The sequence below is a fragment of the Delphinapterus leucas genome, chromosome 2 (assembly GCF_059928025.1).
Source record: "Delphinapterus leucas isolate spDelLeu-1000000601 "Yukka" chromosome 2, BTC_Dleu_Yukka2, whole genome shotgun sequence".
Classification (NCBI taxonomy): Eukaryota; Metazoa; Chordata; class Mammalia; order Artiodactyla; family Monodontidae; genus Delphinapterus; species Delphinapterus leucas.
In genome coordinates, this window is record NC_143130.1 from 65,453,345 (window position 1) to 65,468,508 (window position 15,164).

At 52.7% G+C, this 15,164-nt stretch overlaps 1 protein-coding gene across 1 annotated transcript in view; it reads left to right on the plus strand.

The window, feature by feature from the left end:
* HCN4 (hyperpolarization activated cyclic nucleotide gated potassium channel 4) overlaps positions 1-15,164 on the plus strand; it is a 41,718-nt gene that overhangs the window by 14,509 nt on the left and 12,045 nt on the right. The window contains exon 2 of the mRNA XM_022579466.3: positions 11,730-12,153. Within this exon, the coding sequence (XP_022435174.1) occupies positions 11,730-12,153 (424 nt within the window). The remainder of the gene's footprint in view (positions 1-11,729; positions 12,154-15,164) is intronic.

Consider the following 15,164-nt stretch of genomic DNA (forward strand, 5'->3'; position numbering starts at 1 on the left):
GAGTCTGCATCTTGGTTAAGATCCCCCGGTGATTCGTGTGCAGATTAAAGTTTGAAGAAGCACTGTGCTACCTGACTGAAAGATCACAGAAGGGGCAGGCAAGATTCTGGCAGTTCCAGCTCACACAGCTCACCTTTTCCTTGGGGAATGGCCGAGACTAACCCTCACGTTGAGGGACTAGGGCCTCAGCCCAGGACGGTGACTGTCCAGGGAAGAGGCAGGGGTAAAGGGTCATTTTGTTTGGGTCTTTAAAAACAGAAACAAAACCAAATTTTGCTGTTCCGGTAATAGGTCATCCTTATAGAAAAGTGAGAACCTAAAGATACGCCAGAATCCCAACCACCCACCCATAAACCCAGCGCTAGCTAGATGCCCTTGGCTCTGAATCTGTTTGGGACGCCGCTTCAGGCGGCCGAGGGAGCAGCTACCTGGGAGCACTGTGATTCTGAGTCAGAGATTTTTGAGGTGGGTTAAAAATAGAGCCCTACTGGCCAGGCGGGGGTGGGAGGCAGACAGCCATTCATCTGCTGTAGGGGGGAGACGCCAGGGTCGGGGAGGAGCAGTGAGGGGAGGGTGGGCGTTCATACCCCTCAGAGGCGCGAGCGGAGGGCGGTGGAAGGCAGCGCTTTCCAGCGTGAGGGGGCGGGGAGGCTAAAATGCCAGACTCCTGCGCCCCGCCCCCTCGGGTGGGTGGAGCGTGGGGAGGGGGCGGGGCCGCAGCGCTGCCTCCGAGAAAGATGGAGAGCCTGGACGCGCAGGGGCGGGGAGGGGCTGGTAGACGCTTCCCAGCAGCTTTATTGATTGTGAGGGAGGGAAGGCAAGGAAGGTGGCCCACGTGTGTGCGTTCCCACGTGGGTTTTGTGGGCAGGCACGTGGTCTCCTTTGCCTATTACACCTGCCCTTCAAATGGCCTCCCTCTGTCTCCTCCTCCTTAAGCGCCTCCGGGAAATCTGCTCTTCCTGCCCTCGCGTCGGACAGCACCTTTGTCTACCCGGGCCGCCTGGGAGTTCCCCGGGGACCCGTGTGTGTCTCTCCCCTGACACACGTTAGAAGACTCTTTACAGCATGGGGCACTGGTCGGTGGTTACTGGTGGATTTATTTTTCTGATTAAAAGGTAATATTTGCCCATTATGGGGAGTTTAGAACATTAAGGTGTAATGGAGAAAACAAAAATCACCCGTAATCCCACTACGTAGAAATATCAGTGTTAACATTTTAGTATATTTTATTTTTATTTTTGCCAGTCTCCACTACCCCTCCCCCCAGCAGCCTTTAATCCACCCATTTATTTAACAGTAAGACAATTTTGCTGAGGACCCCCACTCCTCCCCCTCCGGGCCCAGCTCTGCGTTTACATCTTGGAAAAGGAAGTCATTTCTGCTCTTGGGGAGCACACAGCAGGTTTGGGGAGATGAGACTCATCCTGGGTCCACAAGGTGGGGACGATGTCGGGAGATTCTAGGGGAGAAGTGGAGCTGCCTCCTCTTGCCCTCCCCTACCCCCCCCCCACCTCCTGGATCTCTGGGCCAAGCCTATTGGAGAGAAGGGAGAATCCTCAAAGTCCCCAGAGAGGGGGCATGCCTGTAACAGAGGGGGCTTAGTGTGTTGTGTCACCGTGGGCCTGTGCTGGTCAGGCTGGAAATACAGTCATGGCCTCTGTTGACGTCTGTAGCCTCAGTGTCCCCCCACCAGCCCCCTGTCATCCCACTGTGTCAGAACCCCAACCCCATGTTTCTCCTGGCCTGTCTCTTGTTCATCTACCTCCTCCCGCCCGCCCCCTTCCAACTCCTCCTTCCTCCTCTGTGGCTTTCCCACTGTCATCTTCACCAGGTGGGGGCCATTTGCTAGTGGATGTTGCTGGGAGTCTTCGTGCCTTGGGTGTTCGGATGGGATAAATTCCTCCCTGATCATCGGAGGCCTGTGAAAGCCTTGTGGGAAGGAGCTGGGGTGTCAGAGGGCTGTCCATTTTGTGTAGCTTCTCCTGGGCCTCCTGCCACTCAGCCTTTGGCTCCCAAGGGATTCACTCAATCATTCATTTATTCGCGCTTCCACCCATTCCCATATTTCCACCCATTCCCATGTTTTTTGGACCTTTTTTGGACCTACCTCATAAAAAGCACTGTGCCAAGTTCAGAGAGTCAAGTGGCCACAAGATAGACAAACGTGCAATTCCATCATAGTGTGATAAACACTATGCTAGGGCAGCACAAACAAGGGGCCCCTGGCCAGATTTCCTAGGAGACAAAGATGGCCTCCCAGGAGAAGTGACGGCTCCTCTGAACCAAGTGGCCTGGGGTGAGCAGTTGGGGGGGAGGAGAGCTCCAGGCAGATGACAGTATGTAGGAAAGCCCAGAGGAGAAGGGAAGTGCGGTGTGTCTGGGGCACTGAAAGCTGCTGAGTGTGTGTGGAGCAGAGCATCTCACACAGGGGAGGCATGGCGAGAATCAAGGCAAGAGAGGAGGCTGAGTCCAGATCAGGAAGTGCCCAGGAATGACAGTGAGGAACTTGGATTTTAGCTGGGAGTGTGGAAGGACTTTGGGCTTGGCAAAGCGTGGAGAGGTTGTGGACCCTACCCTGGACCCTGAAGTCTGTGGGGTCCTGGGAGAGGCAGAAGCCCAGTTAGGAAGCTGCTGAAGTAAGCCAGGTGGTGAGTTGATGAGCCATGCCGCATCCCACATGACTGAGTGTTGGAAGGTAAGCGAGATGGGAGAGTCGAGGATAACCCCCAGGTCTCTAGACTAAGCACCTGAATGGCTGGCGGTATCACATGCTGGAAGCACAAGCCTATGGGGGAAGCTGCTAAGTTATATCTGGCTATGTCAAGAGTGACGTTCCCTTGGGACATCGAGGTGTAGCTGTGTAGTCAGCAAGTGAACACATGGCTATGGGGCTCAAGGGAGAGGTCTGGTCTGGAAGCCAGTGGAATAATGAAGCCTTGGGAGTTGGTGAGGTCACCCAGGGAGAGAGTAAGGAGGGAGAGGAGGCGGGGGCCCAAAGGAAAAAAACATTTAAAGGTCATGCAGGGGAAGAGGAGCTCCTGCAACGGGAGGGAAAGGAGAGGCAGAACAAAGAGCAGAGTGAGGTGTCTCAGCAGATATGGCACAGGGCGTCAGATGATGCAGAGGGTCAAGACGGAAACAGACCAGAAAGCGTCCGTGGGATTTTGCAGCAGGACGTGTGCATCGGCAGTGTTGCTGGGGGGTTGAGAGGCGTGTTGGGGACGGACGTGGAAGTGAGAGAGTGGGGATGGCGACACGTCTTTCAGGAAGCTTGGTTCTGAGGGGAGAAGGGATAAGACAGTAGGGATTCAGGAGAGATTTTATTTTTTTAAGTGTAGAGAGCTTAAAAGCTGATGGAAAAGGATGTGTAGAGAGGGAGATTGAAGATATGGGCGAGAGGGAGGATAACCTGTAGATTAAGCTTCCTGGGGAGGAAAAAGGGAACAGTGTCAAGAGGGCAGGTGGAAGAGTCACTGATCCCCTTGTGACTGGGGAAGGGAAAAATGGTGAGGAGGAGACAAGCAAGGGAGTAGTCTGGTGGCGGGAAGAGGACGGGGACATTCTGGGGGCTTCTGTTTTCTCTGTGAAGTAGAAGTGGTGTTATCTGCTGGGAGGGAGAGGGGAAGTGGTAGTTTCAGAGCTCTGAGGAGAGAGGAGATAACTTGGAAAAGCTGCTGTGGGAAATGGGTGGGAAAGGTCGTTAGGGTCTCCTGGAGGATGGGCTGGTAGAGGTGAGGGCCCAGCTGAGCATGGAAATCTTGATGAGGAAATAGAGGCACAAGGAGCTAAGGCACTTGGTATATAGTAGGACTGGTCTGAGGTCTGAGGTTTTCTGCACAGCCCCCCATGTAAACAGGAAAAGAGCTGATGGTGGTCCTGAGCTAGGACTGTGATCTGGTGAAGTGGGTGCCGGAAGGACGGGGCGAGAGAGGTTGATGAGCAGGACCATTATGCCTGGGGGTGACGGGAGGAGGCAGGAGGGTTCTCATGGGAGAATTAGAGGGTCAGCCAACTTCAGGCTCCTGGGACACTAAAGAAGAGACTTAGCATGATTGGATAAAAGAGCTGGAAGGAAAGGAGGTTGGGGTGAGAGAGAGCATTGAGATTAGAGATGGACCAACTGGAGATAGTGACCCGATCCAGGGTGTGCTCTTGGAATGGACTGGAGTGAAGACACTAGAGGCAGGACTTCAAGCCACTGGGAGGCTGGGTGTTTATTGTTGGGCTGCTGAGAAGGAGTAGAAGTCACCCATGATGATGGCAGGATTCGGAGTGGAACAGAAGGTTGTAAACCAGGTGCCAGCATCACCAGGGTCCCCAAGGGTGGCAGATGGATGCTGGAAAGATGGGCAGCAAATGACAGGATGCTCAGAGGATCTCGTAGACATTCCTACCACAGACAGGAAGGGGCATCGGTGTGGAGCGGGGAGGGTGCTCACTCCACCCTCTGGGGTTTGGGAGAGTGACACAACTAAGGTTCGCTCAAGGGAAAAAGCAGACGGGTTAGGGAGTGAAGAAGGTGGGGATGAAGATGCCGTGGAAGAGAGCGCAGGAGACAGGTTTGGGAGGGAGGGGTGCAGTAGGAGTCGGCACAGGGTTTGGGAGAGAGAAAATACTACCAACCAGGTTTATATTTGTATAGAGTGGTTAGAAGTGGGACTCTGGAGTCAGGCTGTTTGGGTTTGAATTCCTGATCCACCATATACAGCAAATTTCTCTACTTCTTGTGCCTCAGTCTCCTCAACTGCAAAATGGGCATAATCATAGTATTTACTTCATAGGGTTTTTTTGTTGTTGTTGTTGTTTTTGCGGTACGCGGGCCTCTCACTGCTGTGGCCTCTCCCGTTGCGGAGCACAGGCTCCGGACGCGCAGGCCCAGTGGCCATGGCTCACAGGCCCAGCCGCTCCGCGGCATGTGGGATCCTCCGGTACCGGGGCACGAACCCGCGCCCCCTGCATCGGCAGGCGGACCCCCAACCACCGTGCCACCAGGGAAGCCCTTCATAGGGTTTTTATGAGAATTAAATGAGATCGTCTGTATAAGGGACTCAGGTGAGTGCCTGGCAAATAGTAAGTGCCCAGCAGATGTTGATGGCTGTCCTCCTTCATTCTCATCATCTTCATGAGCAGCTTGGGCAGTTATCTATGCTGGGCCTGGAATGGAGGGTGAAGCTCCCAGCTCCCGTCCATTTCTCAGACACAAAAGACTCCTGGCTTCTTTGTTGAGGGGCTAGAAGGAGAGTTCGGTGGTACCTGATGAAAGGGGCAGGACGTGACGACTGCTAACATAGACACACTGCACAGTTAGGCGAAGCTCATGGAGAAGGAGGCAATTGAACTGGGCTTTGGATGAGAGAAGGGATTTCAAAAGATGGGGGTTCAAGAGGTAGGGGTGGTTCTCAGGAGGAGGAACCAGGAGGTGGATGGAGATGGGGCCAAAAGTGTCCAGTTGACTCCTGTGAAGGAAGTGGAAGGGAGAAGAGGGAAGTGGGGTCAGGGGGTGCCAGACCAAGGAACTCGAACCTTCTTCTGTAGTCAGTGGGAGTCTCCCAAAGGGGGGGTTCAAGCATGGAGTGACATAATCATAATGCTATTTGGCCAGATAACCCAGAGAGCGTGTGGCTTGGAGGGAAAGAGGGAGGAGGCCGAGACCAGGTGGGCGGCAGGGGCAAGGGTCCAGGTGAGGAGTAGTGAGGAACTGATCTAGGACAGAGCGGTTGGGGACCGATTCAGAAGCTGTCGTTGAAGAGGCCAGACAAGACGTGGCCACTGCTTGGCCTGCAGGGGTGGGTGGGCGGAAAGAGAAAGAAGCTGAGGATGCTGTGAGGCTTCCAGCCCAGGTGATTGAAATGCTGACTGTGCCATTCAGCTTTGAGGAGAAAGATGCTGAGCTCAGCCTTGGACTTGTTGGGTGGAGGGGCCAGCAGGCCCTCCAGGTGGCAGGTGGGAATGCAGTCTGGTGCTAGGAGAGGTCTGAGTGGGAGCCGTCTGCACAGAGGGAAGGGTATAAGATGGGGCCGTGGGTGTGCCGCTCACCCAGGAGAAAGCACGGGGGACCCCCCCCCCCCATCCTGCCACCAGCACTGCAGGGACACGGGCGTGTCTGGGACAAGGCTCCTGCCCTCAAGGAATCCACAGTTTTCTAGGAGATCCAGAGCCAGGGCTCAGGCTGGGCTGTGGCTCCATCAGTGAGAGGTTGGGGAGGCCCAGAAGAGGTGGCACTTCAGGTGAATGTTGAAGGATGGAAAAGATCTTAATGGGCAAAAACCAGACATTCTCTTTCTTACAGCTGACAGGATTCCCAGTGGATATCATTTGCGTCAAAATGTATGCAAGTGGGTGTGCAAGAAAGTATGCCTGTGTGAAAATGGATGCGTGTACAAAGACAAAATTTAACAGGGGTGCGTAGGTGAGAGTGTGTGTACAAAAATGTGTTCATGTGTGTGTGAGAGAGAGTATATGTGCTCAGAGGCAAGCATGGGCAGGTGTGGACAAGAGGAAACTAAAGGAGGTCATCCCTATTCCGGGACTTCCACTTCTTTTTTTTAAAAATTTTTTTTGCGGTACGCGGACCTCTCACTGTTGTGGCCTCTCCCGTTGCGGAGCACAGGCTGCAGACGCGCAGGCTCAGCGGCCCAGCTGCTCCGCGGCATGTGGGATCTTCCCGGACCGGGGCACGAACCCGTGTCCCCTGCATCAGCAGGCGGACTCTCAACCACTGCGCCACCAGGGAAGCCCGGGACTTCCACTTCTGCCTCCGTTTTATCACCCTTCACATCCTCTTCAGCCTCCAGGGAAGGAGAGGCCCCTTGGTCTGGTCCTTGAGTCTCCGAGTTCAGGATCAGGAGCCTTCTATCTTCTCTTCCCTCAGCTCCCTTGAGGCCATAACCTTCCACTCAGACCATGAAATGTTCCAGGTATCTGTGTAATGGGCTGTTGGGCTTTTTGCCACCCCCTTCCTTCTGCCCGTGGGCACCCCGATCCTCCAAAGCTGGCCCACAGGCCACTCCCTCCTGCTGAGAGGCCATCACCTGCCTAGATGGACCTGTTGGTCCAGTTAGAAAGTAAGGTCCAGAATTGAGGGAGAACAGACCTGGGGTCCAGGGACAGGGGCTTCCAGAGCCCAGCTTGTGTCTTGCTGGCTAGGACTTCCTCTCAGCTTAGAGAACACTGGGATGGGGAGGGTCATCTGGCTTTCGGGAAACCAAGGCCTCTAATTCAGGGCTGTGCCAACTCCAGCATGCCCGAGTCTGGCCATCCATTGCTTCCCCGCCAGGGCCTGCCACCTGCCACTATGGATGCGTAGCCTGGATTGTGGGATTTATTCATGAATGATTCTAGGGGTAGTGGGGGCCAGGGGAGCATTGGGCCTCCAGGTTGAGGCTTTGGAAATGTTAACTATTCCCTCCTGGTGGACCTTAGTTTTCCTTTCTGCAGGATGGGTACAGCTGATGACTGGGGTGCTTTTAATACTTGAAAGGTGTGTTAGCTTCCCCACCCAGAAAGTACCTTAGAAGGCCTGGCATCAGGAAGATAAGTCCCCTTGAAACCTCTTTGCACCCTTCTCTTCTCTCTTGTCTCTGGGGCAGGGGCTGTACCTGCTGTGGTAGGCTACCTCCACAGTGTAACGCAAACGTGCCAGAAAGGCTTGTCCACCTCCCCGCATCCCACTGAGGTGCCTAAAATCCCAAGAGGTCAGACTCTGGAGTTCCACAGACCTGTCTGAATTAGGGGTCTGCTCCTTACCAGCGGCGTGGTCTTGGGCAGATACTTCTCTCTGAACCTCGGTGTCATCACCTGTAAAATACAGATAATAGCAGCCACCTTAGTGCTGGTGTGAGGAATGAATGAAGTAATGCATTGAAAGCACCAAGTCAGTGCTTGATACATGTGAGTGTTTTGGGGTCTTTTTTTGTTTTTTTTTTTGCGGTACGCGGGCCTCTCACTGTTGTGGCCTCTCCCGTTGCGGAGCACAGGCTCCGGACGCGCAGGCTCAGCGGCCATGGCTCGCTGGCCCAGCCGCTCCGCGGCATGTGGGATCTTCCCGGACTGGGGCACGAACATGCGTCCCCTGCATCGGCAGGCGGACTCTCAACCACTGCGTCACCAGGGAAGCCCCTTGGGGTCTTTTTGAATAGAGCCTTTTCAGTCACCAAGGAGCCCCCCATTGAAAATGTGCAGGGGCATTAAGGAATCACTTGAGATGCTTCTGATCACTGGGACTGAGGGAGAAGAGGGGTCAGAGAGCTGCGGATGCAGTGGGGAGGCTGTTGCTACTTCCCCTGGCTGGGCCAGGACCCTAGGGCCGGCAGGCACGCCGGGAGCTGTCCGTGGTGCTGAACACCATTTATTGCTCTCTGCCGGCCCAGCTTTCAGAAATCTGTGCAACCGTCTGGCAAAGAGTAAGGAAGCATAGTGTACAAGGCCAAGGTCAGCTCCCAAAGCCCAACTTCTGTTACCTCCTCCAGGAGCACTTTATGACCTCATCCTTCTAGGCCACCAGGAGCCCACCTTTTCAGATGCCTGGGCTGCTGCCTGGGATGGTTTCTTACATCATTGCCCAACTTGTCTTCTGTCTCCTGGCTAAGCCTTGGACCATGAGCTCCCTGAGATCAGGGCATCTCTATGCTGAGGTAAATAGGTTCTGCCGTCCAATTATCCAGGGAATATTGTGGGCCCTTAATTCCACCCCTGGCTGTTCTGGAACCATTATTAAGCTCCCGTCCACCCACCCCCTGTAGATGCTTTGCTTTGGCTCTTTCCTGGAAGATTTCATCTACCTCCCTCACCTCTTTCCTGTGAATTTTTTGACTTGAATTACTTATTTACTCATTTAAAACTATGGGCTAGGCATAGGTCAGAGCATTTTACAAATATCACTTCATTTTGTTCTTATAACAGTTCCACTAGTTAGGTGAGCAGATGAGCAGACTGAGGCTTGGAGAGATTAAGCAACTTGCTAGCAAATGATGGAACCAGGAATCCAGTTCAGGTGGGTTGGCCTGAGAGCCTGTGCTGCTTTCTTCCCACCATATTATGCTGCGTTTTGAGTATCTCTTTGAGGCTCCAGGACAGTGGTGTGCGGGAAGAAGTGCTCCAGTGTTCTGACCTCAGCCCAGATCAGGCACCAGCAAATATTCCTTAGCATCTGGAAACTCATGATTGAAACAGCTAATCAGAATGCAAGGAAATGGGTGTTTTTGCCTCATGTAATTTGGTTTTATGAAGACCACTGAATGAAAACATTCTCCTGTTAATTACTGTCTCAAATTTGGTCTGTAATTGAGGGAACTAGAGCTTGGGAGAGTGTAGAAACCCGCTGGAGTAGCAGGCCTGCCCGAGTCAGCATTCCAAGCTGCCTTGCACCCGCTCTGTTAATTTTAGAAACTCTCCCAGTCTGGGTGTATTATTAGCTTTATGTACAGAGGCCACAAGGCTCTCAGTGGCCTCTCTATGTCACAATTTTTTTGTTTTGTTTTTCCCAAGAGATTAAATAAAAGGAACGATGGCCATGTGTACATAGGGGTGTTTGCACACTGCGTGTGTGAATGAGGATACCTGTGTATGGCATCTAATGAGTGTCTGCAGCTGTCTTTGAATGGTGTGCATGAGGCTGAGTGGAGAATGTACACAGCTTGAGAGCAGCATAGAAGCTGAAACCATTCTCCCAGGGCCCAGAAGTCATTAGCAGGATGTGCTGTGTTCCGTGTAGTGGGTGTGAAGGCTGGGGTGGGTTCTCCCAGATGGCACGGGGGGAGTAGGGCTGACGAAGGGGTGGCGGGCTGTGGGGCAGGGAAGGAGCTAAAGTTGACCTCTTGGCACCAGACTTAGAGTGAAAAGCCTTAGCCCAGTGAGGCTGTGACTTGAAGTCCCGTCTTGATGCCCTGAAGAAACTTGGCTTTCAGAGGAGCTGCCGGAAGCTGCCTTTCCGGAAGCCACACTTCCCTGAGCTGTGTGATGTGGGACAACTCTCTCGCCCACCTTCACTGAAGCAGGCCCTGCCCTCTCCTTGACTCAGGCGCCATTCTGAGTCTGACAAAGAAAGCAATTTGCTGTGAAGTAATTCTTTTCAAACTTGGAACTCTTCAGGCCGGGGCACTTTGGTTTTGCGGTGGGACCCACTGAAGACTCGAGGAAAGCTTATCTTTTTGTCTCCCACTCCCTTCCCCCTGGCTTCCCTGCAGTAGAGCGTTAAAGATGGCTGAAAGGTTATTTCTCTTGGGAGAAGACAGGCTTATTTCTTCCCAGCATAATACATTTATCTGTCATTGTGTAACTGTCTAAATTACTAGCAGAGAGAAACAGCTCTGCAGTGCAAGTTTTCAGTTTTAGGGCCAGCCCTGGGGTGGCTGGTTCTTGGGCAGGGTCCCTGGTCATGCCTTCTAGACATAGGGTCTCTGCCTACCTGTGCTACCTGCATACTCCAGAGGGGCCCCTGCTGGGCCAGATAGGAGACCTGTGAGTTGGCTTTTACCTCCTCATACTGCTTAACCTCTCAGAGGCTTCACCCTGAGGGTCCCTCCCCACCTCCCCAGGAAATACTAGCAGTTGCTTTGAGGCCTTAGAAGAAGTGATGCTGGAAGCCCCCACTGGCCTCATTCTGTTGCATTGAGTGGTACCTCACTGGTGCCTGAAATCCCCCCGTTAACACTGCCTGTCACTCTGCTGTACACCTGAAACTAACACAGCATTGTAAATCAACTATACTCCGATAAAAATGTTTTAAACATTTTATCACAGAAACTTTGGTAACTGAAATAATTATTCTACCAAATAATGTTTAACGGAAACTTTTTAAGAAAAAATGAGAAAATATTTGCAATATTTTATTGTGATTAATATATTGATTATTCAATCAGTATTTATTTAAATGTGTACTTGAACATCAAAAGTATCTACTTTGCTAAATATAACTTATTTGCTGGAAAAAAATAAAATAAAATTGTTGAAATATATTTTAAAAAAAAGAAAAACACTGCCTGCATTTGAAGATATCACTGACCTTCCCTACTGCTGTGTTTAGAAGTAAACCTCTGGGGGAGAGAGATGGTCAGACATTTTCTGACTATAGGGGATAGACTAAAGGGAGGCCCCCCGAGAGCCAGTGTGGGAGAAGGCCAGATCAGAATTACAGGACCGAGTGTGGAGGCCCCGCCCCTCATTGCACAGTGGGGAAACTGAGGCCCAGAGTGGGGAGGGCACCTGCCTGTCAGTGACAGAGCTAGGACTGGATCCCATGCCTCCAGCATCCCAGGCTCCTGCTGTGTGTCTGGACCTCCCCTGTTCTCTGGTCACGGTCTGTGGCATGTCTGCCTGCCATCCTGCCTCAGGCCACAGTTGACCCTCAGGGAGGATGGAGCATCCTGGCCTGAGCCTGGGGTGGTGCGGGGTGAATTACTTCTGCTGCTAAAACAGCCTCTTGCCTCTCTCTGGATGTCATTATTTAGTTTGCTTTTCAGCCTCTCACTGGGGCATGGGGATTGGTAGGAGGCTTGTCATCGGGGATCTCACAGAGGGGCAGGCAGAAGGCATCCCTAAGGATGACTAAGGAGGAGGCTGTTTCTATGCCAGTCATGACATCTTGCCCTGGTACCCATGCACCTATCTCCCGCAGGGTCTCAGAACCTCTGAAGACTTCTCTCTCCCACCTTTGCTGTCTCTGAGCTTTCTTTTAGTCTGTAATTCATTCTCTCTCTCCTCCTATGACTGACCTATGTGTCTCTGGGCAGATTTTACTGGGACCTGACCATGTTGCTGCTGATGGTAGGCAACCTGATCATCATTCCTGTGGGCATCACCTTCTTCAAGGATGAGAACACCACACCATGGATTGTCTTCAACGTGGTGTCGGACACGTTCTTCCTCATCGACTTGGTCCTCAACTTCCGCACAGGGATTGTGGTGGAGGACAACACAGAGATCATCCTGGACCCACAGCGGATTAAGATGAAGTACCTCAAAAGCTGGTTCGTGGTGGATTTCATCTCCTCCATCCCCGTGGACTACATCTTCCTCATTGTGGAGACACGCATCGATTCGGAGGTCTACAAGACTGCCCGGGCCCTGCGCATCGTCCGTTTCACCAAGATCCTCAGCCTCCTGCGCCTCTTGCGTCTCTCCCGCCTCATTCGATATATTCACCAGTGGGAAGAGGTGAGTGTTCAGACCCAGACCTCTTCAGGGAAGAGGTATCTTCCCTCTAGGGGAGTGAGGGACCAGCAGGTAACCTCAGATAGTTGGATGTGGGCTGTCGGATTGTAGCAGGCACATCTCTTCCAAGAGGACAAATATTAGTAACTTCTTGACTTCTTATCATGTGCTAGATACTACACGAATCACTTCACAGGCAATATCCCATTTAAGTCTCTAACAACCATAGAGGGTACCACATAGGTAGGTATAAGTACTCATTTTTTACATGAGGAAATAGAGAAATATGAAGAGATTTATATAGTGTCACAGAATTATTAATCGGTGGACCTGGACTCCAGAGCCTGCATTGTTAATCACTGCACTGTACTGTGGAGGTTGCAAACTCAGAAGCTTGTGGGGGCCAGGCAGGGAATATGAATGGGTGAAAAGGGCCATTTGGAGGACAATAGGGAGTGTGGTGGACTGGGGAAAACTGGAGAACATATCTTCCATCTGTATGAGGCAGTCTCTACTCAGCTCTAGCCACTGTGGCCAAGTGAGAATGGGCTCAGGGTTGCTACATCTACAGATTTATCATGAGAAGCAGAAATCTGGACTTCTGTGCAAAATTTGTTGGCAACTGTCTTAGGTTGGGTTCTTCTGGTGCAGACCCTGAGATGAGGATTTGTATGAAAGTGATGTTTTGTTTTTTTTTTTTTTGATGGGGAGCAAAGTGTTTCCAGGAAAATCTGGTAAGGGACTAGGGAAGAAGGGCAGGGAAAGGAAGGAAAGGAATAGGAAGGAAAGGAAGGAAGGAAGCCAAACAAGGGTGACACCAAGCAAGTCCTGTGGGGAGCTCCAGGATGGTGTACACCACACCTGGGAGTTGCCCCAATCAGGGCAAAGGAGTTGAACTTTTTATATCCCCTCACCTGCCAGTCACTGGCTCAGGACCCTTGCAGCCCTCGGTGCTAGCAGGCAAAGTGGTTTCCTGCAGTCAGGCCTCTGATAACGAGCCACAGGTGCTAGCTGTAGGGAGTGCAAGCCTGGTGCTTTCCTGGAGTTGTGTGGACACAGACTGTAAAGGGATCCTAGGGGCTCTGGGAAGAGCACTGACTATAGAAACTGAACACAAAATTGTAAAAGAACTAGGTGGCCAACACCATTCTGAATAAACCTAACTCATCTGTGGGCTGAATGCAACCATCTATGGGAGAAAGAGAGGACTGCAGGCTGGGGTTTGAAAAAAGCAGGTGACCTTGTGAGACTTTCCGCTACCACCAAGTACCACTTTTTGGAGGCAGCCGCAGGCAGGCCAGCCTGAATGTACCAGGGTCGGGGGAGATGTGTTCTGTGAGACTGTCCGCCTTGGGGTCTGGAGTGGGCTGTGGCCTGGGGAAGCTTCCTCAGAGGTGCATTTGTTGCCATGGCCCACTGCTAGTCTCCTGGTCTCTGCACGATTGGATGGAAATTCCCACACTCAGGACACGAAGCCCCCACCCCACTCCCAGCAGCAGCCTGGGCCCTGGGCGACAGCACCCATGGCTGAGAGTCGGGGCACTGGCAGATCGAGGTCAGAGGTGTCACGAACACCTGTGCTGCAGAAGTCCCTACACCAGCCTGGCAGAATCACTTCATGGCAGAAATTCTCTTTGGTTTGGAATTTGCATTATTTCTGCTGATAGGAGGAGCAGTGACTTGTCCAAAGTCACGCAGCAGACCTCTGGCAGGGCCAGATCAGACCCCAGTTAGCACTCTTGACTCCCGGCAGGGACCGGGTGTGGTGGAATGCATGTGGGCTTTAGGGCTAGGATGACACATGAGACCTGAATTAAAATCCAGCTCCACACTGCCAGCTGACTGACCTTGGGGCCACCTTACCCCCTGAGCCTCAGTCTCTTATCGGCAAAGTGGGTAGAAGTCGTACATTCCTCAGTGGATTGCTGTGAGGATTAAAAGAGATGATGTTTGTAAAACCCTTAGTGTGAAACTGGGTGCAGAGAACTGTTTAATAAGTGCCCCTCCCCATTCTACAGGGTGTTTACTTTTCTCAAATACTTTCTACCCATAATTTCATTGGTTGCTCAAACCTGGCTGACAAAGTCAACAGGGCAGGATTTATTACCTGTATTTGTCAGGTGAGGAAACCGAGGGTGGAAGGGTCAGCTGCCCCAGTGGTAGGATCTTGACCCAGGCCTCCTGACTCCCAGTTCCCTGCCCTTCCCACTTTCTCAGGTCGCCTGAAAGTAGGCTGCCTGGTCCTGTTACCGCTCCCTCTGTTGGGGACGACTCCCCGCTGAGACTGGGGAGGCAGGCAGTGGAGGGTCGAGGGGTGGGGTGAGTTCTGTGGGACAGACTGGGTTTGAGGAACCTGGGGGACATGTAGGTGCAGAGAGGTTGGGTGTAGGTCTGAGCTCAGGGCTGAGAGGGGACAGTGCCTGTGGGGGTGAGGGTGGTGGTGGCCAGGGCCCCTCTGAGTAGCTGCAGAGGGAAGATGGAGGCGTATTTCCTGGAATGCTCTGAGGGGCTTGTCTCTTGGTTTCTGTCCCAAGTGGAAATTCAGAACCTTGTTGGCTCCCTCAGTCCCCGAGAAACCCCCAACCTTCTGTGTGTCTTGGACTTAACAGCTGGACTGCCGTTAAAAGCAGAGTAGTCGCTCTTTCCCTTCTCTAGCGTCGGTTCGTGTCTCCAGGCCCCAGCCCGCTGGGGGCCAGCCTTGCTCCCCACTTACACCTGGGCCCTGGGGGCCATGGTATTTTGGGGAGATTTGGCAGAGTTGCCGGTGGGTGGGCAGGGTGGGCCCTGGGACAGGAGCTAAGTAAGCTCTTCTCTTACTGTCCCCACTGCCCCTCTGGCGTGGCCACCCTCTGGGCTACCCAAAAATGGCCAGGCAGGCTCTGACCCTGGACAGAGGCCCCAGGTCAGGACCCTGAACTGGACATCACTACCCTGTCTTGTGCGCAGGAAGGGAGATCCCAGGAGGCCAAATGGATGACTCCCCACCCCCTCCACACCATACACCCTTATCTTGC